An 8,259-nucleotide genomic window follows, 5' to 3' on the forward strand; every position below is an offset into this window, starting at 1 on the left:
TCGACGTCGAGGCACAAAGCCTCAGACGACGTCGAGGCACAAAGCCATAAGGGCAACCTCGTGAAGAGTATTCCCATGAAAGGAGGCACGCATCGAAGGTCTCGTAGAGGCGGGCACGATCGCACTCGATGCCTGGAATGCCTGAGACTCAGCCGGTGGCGTTACTAAGGTAACGCACCTAGAAGAAAGAAAGAAAGAAAAACTTACCGGGGATCGAAGCTACACAGTCCGATTCCAACGAAGGAAAGAGGGTCCCGGCCATTCTGCTCACACGAGGTGAGCCCAGAGAGAGGCCAGGGAAGAAGAAAATACAGCTGCAGCCAAATGAGGCCTAGCCGCATGGCTGAGGCCCAAGAAGGGCCTGCCGGTGGAAAAACACAATAAAAAGTCCTTTTTTTTTTTTTTTTGAAACAAAGAAAATACACGATCAATTAATAAACGTACAGCGACTCCCTAACAAAATAAAGAAGCCGCGGTGCCAGAAAGGCACTTAGAAGAACGCAGAGAAGAGAGACAAGGTCTTTCTGGCTCAGCGGAAAACTAAGAACTGAGGACCATGTGGAGGGTATGCGCCCTCTAGTGGATCAGGAAGGCACACACATGTGTGGTGCAGCACTAGCAAACTTGAAATCTTCAATCAAGTTTGCTTGAAAAGCTGTCCGCGTCGGGGCTCCGTGGATGACGTCACCCACATGTGAGAATATGCTGCCTGCTTGTCCTGGGATAAAACCCCTGTCTCCCCTCCCTTTCACAAATATCCTCTCCATTATTGTGAAAACTGAACAAACCAAATTACTATAGAATGCTACACAGAAAAATCAAGATAACAGAATACTTCAGTCACCCATGGCAGGAATAGTGTTAGGGGAGTGCAACTAGGGCAACTGCCCCCTGGTTAGAGAGAGCCCTAAGCCAGCTGGAAGCTAAAGAAGCACAGCCTGGGCTTTGCGGTCCCCAGTTATGTCTAATACCAGCTCTAGCATACATATATCAAATCTGAAATATTCTAATCACAAAATATAAAATAAATTTATTTTTTTTCTACCTTTTGTTGTCTGGTAATTTTATTCTTCAAATCACATTGGTCTCAGGCTTTGGTTTTGGGTTCCTTCTGTCTTCATCATGGCATGGCTGGCTCCTGAAGGTAAAATAGGTGCAAGAGGAGCTGGCGAGGAGATGTCGAGTCTGACACAGGCACAATGTTTTTACCACAGGAGCAAGACTTTTCACCGCTCCCACGGGGCGGTAAAAGGTCTTGTCTCCATTCCCGCGGGGCGGTGAAAGGTCTTGTCCCCATTCCTGCGGTAAACCAGTTGCAAATTTCTCCATTCCTGAAGATTTACTGCAGTGACAATGGTTTACCACAGTAAACGGTCCCTGTGTCATTCTCTAGTGTTAGGGGTGTTAGAACATTGCTATTGTAGGGATCTTTGGGTAGCAACTTCAGAAAGACATACAATCCATACTTTTTAGTTTCTTAAAAACATAAGAATTGCCATACTAGGATGAACCAAGGGTCTATCAAGCCCAGTATCCCGTTTCCAAGAGTGGCCAACTCAGGTCCCAAGTACCAAGTGCACAAAGTATGTTGTGTAGACTAGTGGAACAAAGTTTTATTTTAATGTATTTTGAATTACGCTTTTCAAATAACAGAATATGAAAAATAAAAAAGGGTATGATGACTTTTGCAAGAATCTGTAACACACTGGCAGATCCAACCTGCAACATCACTCTCAAGAAGCAGAGAAGCAGCAAAGGCAAGAAATGTATTTATTAAAATATTGACAAGTGAGGCAACTGAAATCGTTAAATAACTAATATTATTTATTATAGTCTAGTACAGGGGTAGGCAATGCCGGTCCTCAAGAGCCACAGGCAGGGCAGGTTTTCAGGATATCCACAATGAATATGTATGAGATGGATTTGCATGCACTGCCTCCTTGAGAAAGCAAATCTATCTCATGCATATTTATTGTGGATATCCTGAAAACCTGATCTGCCTGTGGCTCTCGAGGACCAGAATTGCCTATCCCTGGTCTAGTAGAAAGAAAGATTGAGAGAAGCAAATATCATAGAGCCAGAAATTCCAAATACATGTAAAAGGAACAGCAATAGTGATCCAGTTTCTCTAGAAAGAAACTTATGCACTCTAATTTTAAGTCTTGCTTTTTGAATCCAGCTCTATACGTACCAAATAAATTCCAGAGTAATTGAAAGAAAAAAAAAAGCAGAGTTAGATAACAGGGAGTGGGCATAATACTACATATATTTGACAGAAAACCGCTAATTAAAATAAAAGACACACACAGAGAAGGCCTTGCACTGTACCCAGTGGTTATTTTTTTGTCAGCTCACTAACTTAGATAATTTTTTTAACTTGCTTTCTTTTCCCCATTGCAGATGAGTGGAAAAGTAAACCCACAGCCCTCCCCACCAGCTCTGACCCATTACTACTTTTCTTGAGGGGGGGGGGGGTGTTTAAATCAGTGTCTCACAAACTGTGTACCACGGTACAGTGGTGTGCCCCAAAGAGACTCCAGATGTGCCACGAAAGATTCCAAAATTTTACTTTATTTTTAAAACTTCCTTTCATAAGTATACACTAGAATAAATGACATGTACGTCGCATATGCAAGAGTCTGTCAATATTATAAGCGTCTGTGTGAGTAAAGATACAACCGCCCAGACAAGCATCATTCCTTGACATGATTTGTCCTTGAAAACTAATGGCAAATAATTTTTTTTTTATGCAGTAGTTATCCTAACTTGAGCAACAAAGCAATCAAGGCTTTGTTACTGTTTGGATCTTATCTTTGCGAACTTGGATTGTCAGCTCTTGACAGAAATTAAATTTTAAAAGAGAGAATGATTGCAGATGGTGGATGATAAAATGCTTGGTTGCTTGTCGCCTATCGAGTCACGTTTTGAGTTAATTTGCACTCAAAAACAAGCACATCCATCACATTGAATAGCAATTCTATTCTATCTACTTTAGTTTCACCATTGTTACAATTACCGTTACAAGTGGCATAGTGAAGGTAGGAGGTGCCCCGTGTCCTCCTCGCCACCATGCCACATCCGTGCCCTCCCTTCCCCCTCCATACTTCTTTAAGTTTCAAGTTTATTTTTAATTTGATATATTGCATATCTATTCTAAGTGGTTTACAAACAAAGTTAAAATAATTATTAAAAAGAAGATAAGAACGAACAACAAAGAACTTAACTTGCTACAGAAGGGGAGGGCCGTTAATTGCAGTGTATTTGTTAAAATAAATAAATAAGGGAAAAAGAAGGAAGGGGAAAAGAGGGAGGTACTGGAAAAATGATGGTTGAAGTTATGTTTATATTTCGAAGGCATCTTTAAACATGAATGTTTTAAGATTAGATTTAAATTTGGATATGTTGTCTTCTGTCTAAGGTGATTAGATAGAGCGTTCCAGAGAGCTGGCATGGTGACTGAGAAGATAGTGCTAGCGTTAACTTTCCCTCTGACATCACTTCCTAGTTCCGTGGCCAGGAAGTGATTTCAGAGGCCAGTGTGAGCAACAGGTCGGAGAGGTTGCTCCTGCTGGCTAAGATTTAAAAGGATGGGGGAGAAGGGAGGACAGAAGGGGGCAGAGAGATGCCAGCGCCCCCACTAAGACAGTGTCCACGGTGCTGTGCCCCCCTTTCTACACCACTGACCTATACATAGCTTAAAGAACTTTAAATAAATAACTCTCAAATTTAATTTTTTGTTGGTTTTGCAATTTCATAATTTCAATTATAAATGTGAAGCAAAAAACATTTGCTCCGTTTAGTGTGCTGGAATAAAAAAAAAGTTTGAGAGACACTGGTTTAAATTAGACTCTGTACCTAGTAGAGACGATCACACCACAGAAACAAAAGCCACTTATAAAAATTTTGGTGGCACTTCTCTGCCATGCCAACCCAATGCTGAGTAATCCAACCTTTGAACTCACTTGCAGATCTCAAGGTGAGTGAACACAAATTTATGCAAGACTTGATGCTTAGCATTAAATTACCCAATACTCGCTGTAATCTCAATGTACTCCTCTATTATTGTACACCGTCTTGAACTGAAAAGGTATGACAGGATATAAATAAAGCTATTACGGTATTATTATCAGTACCGGTAGCAAAAACGCCTGCTAGTTGCCGAATGCATACTAATTACCTACAAGCATTAACACAAGACAGTGGGAGAAAGTGTCAGCTATTACCTCAGGGCATTGACCGGAGGGTTGCTCAGCGTGATCACAGCAACAGAGTCACAAATGTGCCTAAACGTCGCCATGTCCCGTTTAGCGATCCACAACCGACAGCACTTTCTGCTAAGTACAGCCTAAACCAGGACTATCATGGCTCAAGCGAGGAAACACCCACCGATCCTGGGTCCCAACCCCAGCCCAAATCTCATCCCGCCCCCTACAAATGAAAGACAATCGGGAGAGGAAAACAAACTCGGTCCCAGCCACCTCCTTGCAGCCAATCGGAATATCGGTAAGCCCGTCCCCCAATAGGCTTCAGACTCGAATACTTAGGAACGTCACTGTCCCCGCCCCTTCTAACTTCATGATCTGTACTAGCTAATGTCTCCTTGTACTACTACTACTTTACCGATAAGAGCTAGACAAATGGGATACCCCACACCTACTCTAGATTCACCTATATAATGGTGACTTAGGTGGAGGAATATGGCCTCTACCTTCTGACCCACACAGCATCAGTAGCCAGGGAGATACAAGGGCAGGGAAAGCGCATGGGGCATTCTGCTGGATGTCTTAGTAGAGAACTAGCTTGGCAGCCGATGCACAAATCATTAACAGTTTTAACCCAGTTTAGCACGGGTTTTATGTGCCCCACCTCCGCTCCTTCCACACCCCCATCCACACTTCTTTAAGGGGTCGTTTTTCTAAAGTGCTCTAACCGATTTAGCATGCACTAATCAATTTAGCACGTGCTAAATGTTATGCCCATAGAATATAATGGGCACCTTAGCATTTAGGCATGCTAATCTTTAGAATGCGCTAAATCAGTTAGCACACCTCAGTAAAAGGACCCTCAATATCTCTCCTCACTTATCTCCCATTATGCTCCCCCCCCCCCCCCCCGAACTCTGTTCATCGGGTATGTCCCTCTTATCTTCTCCTCCACTACCAACTCCAGACTCTGTCCCTTCTATCTTGCTGCACTGTATGTCTGGAACAGACTGCCTGAATCATTACATCAAGCTCTATCTCTAACAGTATTCAAGTCCAAGCTAAAAATCAACTTTTTGGAGGCTGCTTTCAACTTCAACTTCACCATATGATACCTATAATTCTCTATGCACCGGGAAGGGAAAGGCCTGCCATTTTGGAGTGATGGGCCTGCACACGAGTGACTAGGTATTCTTCCTGCTGCCATCTGTACTCAGAGGTACAGGATGGTTCAGGGGTTGTAGGGGGGGGGGGGCTGAGGCAACCCTTCTGCAATTTTTTTTGTAAGAACAGGTAGTCAGGAGATCCTGGCAGGGGGTAAGTTCTGTGTGGGGAGAGGGGGGTTGTGTTGTGGTGGCAGGAGGGAGTGGGCATCCTTTCTGACATTTTTTTGTAAGGATGGACAGTCAGGAAGGGGGTCCTGGTGGAGGGAGGGTTGGTTGGGCTCAGCAGAGGGGTCACAGCAGCAGCAGGGAGTGGGCATCCCTCCTGATGTATTTTTTAAGGACAAGCTGTCAGGAGGGGAGGTCCTGGCAGGGTGGGTTAGCTGGGCTGGGCTGGGCTTGGTGGGGGGGGAGGGAGGTGTTCATGAATGTGGATTTTCAGCTCTGACAGAAATTAAATAAAAAAATAAAAGAACAACTGCAGATGGTGGATGATGAAATGCATGTTTGCTTGTTGACTATTGAGCTGCGTTTTGAGTTAATTTGCACTCAAAAACAAGCACATCCATGTCATTGATTAGCAATTCTATTCTATCTACTTTAGTTTCACCATTGTTACAATGCCCATACATAGCTTAAAGAACTTTCAATAAATAACTCTCAAATTTAATTTTGCGTTGGTTTTGCAATTTTATAAATTCAATTATAATGTGCCTCGAAAACCATTTGCTCCATTTAGTATGCTACAAAAAAACATTTGCTTCGTTTAGTGTGCCGGAGCTAAAAAATGGTTTGAGAGACACTGCCTTAGGGTCTCCCAGAGAAAACCTCATCTAGCACCTCTTGGTGGCGCTTATCACACCTCAAGGAGTCACAACACTTGAGGCCAGATGCTATAAATGGCACTCAAAAATGGGTGTCAGAAAAGATTGGTGATAGGTGTGATTCTATAAAGCAGCGACTGAAGGAATGAAGTAAATAATTTATATGTTATCTATATATTGTTTTGTTTTATTATGTTTTATAGCATGTTTTGGTGTTTTTATCTTATAATTATGTTTGTTTTTTGTAATCTGCTTAGGTATAAGCGGGATATAGAGTAAGCTTTTGAAATAAATTAAAAAAGGATGCACACCCTTTATAGAAATGTGCTTAGCGCCAATTCCCACACCCTAACTTTGGGTATCAAACATGTCTGCTGAAACCAGGTGTAAATGCTGGCACACAAATTGGGTATGCTGATCCATTATTCAGTAAAAATATGCACAACTTTTTAGAATGCCCCTCCCATGGCTGTTTCCCCTTCAGAGATACACACAATTCTATCATACAGTTATAACAGTAACTTCTATGAGTCACACAACAAGACCCTACCTAGGAAAAGGCATCACCATAAGATTGAAGCAAGCACTAAAATATCAATACACATTAGGGAAAACTAAACAAGCAAGAGTCATGCTGGTCATGGTGGGCTATTGCCCATCAGTGAACTGTACCGGTCTGGAGAGTCTAAAAGAAAGAAAATTAGCAGGTAAGAACCTAATTTCTCCTTTAATGTGAGTAAGTGCAAAGTGATGCATGTGAGAGAGAGGAACCTGAACTATAGCAATGTGATGCTGGGTTCTATGTTAGGAGTCACTACCCAGGAAAAGGATCTAGGTGTCATTGTGGAGGATACATTGAAACCCTCAGCTCAAGGCACAACGGTGGCTAAGAAAGCGTTTGTCCTGTGCGTCATGTCTAAGCTAAATGTATTGGTCCTCTGAAAGTTGTAATTTTATCTATGTACATCACTTTGAATTTTGAGTAAGCGATTAATCAAATTTAAAATAAACTTGAAACTTGATAATGCCCTTGTATCATTCTCTGGTACTGCCGCAACTTGAATATTGTGTGCAATTCTGGTCGCTGTATCTCAGAAAAGATATAACGGAATTAGAAAAGGTACGAGAAGGGTGACGAAAATGATAAAAGGTTTGGGATGGCGAGGCTAAAGCGGCTAGGGCTCTTCAGCTTGGAGAAGAGACAGCTCAGGAGTGATATGACAGAGGTGTATGAAATACCGAGTGGAGTGGAAAGGATAGATGTGAATCGTTTGCTCACTCTTTCTAAAAATACCGGGACTAGGGGGCATGCGATGAAGCTACTAAGAAGATTTAAAACAAACTGGAGAAAGTATTTCTTCATACAATGTGCAATTTAACTCTGGAATTCGTTGCTGGAGAATGTGGTGAAATCAGTTAGTTTAGCGGGTTTTTAAAAAAGGCTTTGGTAATTTCCTAAAAGAGAAGGATATAGACCATTATTGAAATGGCTTGAGGAAATCCAATGCTTTTCCTAGGATAAGAAGCATAAAATCTGTTTTAGTACTTGGGATCTATTTTAGATCTATCTAGATCCTAAGTGGTTTGTCCTCTGTTGAAAATAAAATACTGGGCTTGATGATCCTTCAGTCTGTCCCAATATGGCAGTTCTTATTTCTTCTTATGTTAAGAAAACATATCTCTTTCAGAAATGCAGAACACAGGAGAAAAACAGAAATGGATTTTCTTTTCTGTTGAACACAATATAAAGATTTAGCTATATACATTTCCCCTAGCTAATGTATTGTATTTATCAATAAATTCTGAATAAAATGGTTTGTTTGGGTTTTTTTTACCTTTGTTGTCTGGAGATTTATTTTGCCATTGTCGGTTCCAGTTTCTTGTGTTTTTTCTTCTTTCCTATCTTCTGTATTTCTTCCTCTCTCTTCCATCCCCATGTGCAACATGTTTCCCTCTCTTTCTCTCATTCCCTCCATTGCTGCAAAGGGAGTGGGAAAAGAGAGAGAGAGATCCAGGGTGCATCTCTCCCACAATCTCTACTGCCAAGTCCAACATTTCTCCCTTTCTCAT

General features: G+C 41.8%; 1 protein-coding gene across 2 annotated transcripts in view; it reads right to left on the minus strand.

The window, feature by feature from the left end:
* EHHADH (enoyl-CoA hydratase and 3-hydroxyacyl CoA dehydrogenase) overlaps positions 1-4,398 on the minus strand; it is a 105,243-nt gene extending 100,845 nt beyond the window's left edge. For both annotated transcript variants that reach the window (XM_033945547.1, XM_033945548.1), the window contains exon 1: positions 4,224-4,398. In XM_033945547.1, the coding sequence (XP_033801438.1) occupies positions 4,224-4,297 (74 nt within the window). In that variant the 5' untranslated portion in view covers positions 4,298-4,398. The remainder of the gene's footprint in view (positions 1-4,223) is intronic.
* Between the last annotated feature and the right edge of the window lie 3,861 nt (positions 4,399-8,259).

The sequence above is a fragment of the Geotrypetes seraphini genome, chromosome 5 (genome assembly GCF_902459505.1).
Source record: "Geotrypetes seraphini chromosome 5, aGeoSer1.1, whole genome shotgun sequence".
NCBI classification, from domain to species: Eukaryota; Metazoa; Chordata; class Amphibia; order Gymnophiona; family Dermophiidae; genus Geotrypetes; species Geotrypetes seraphini.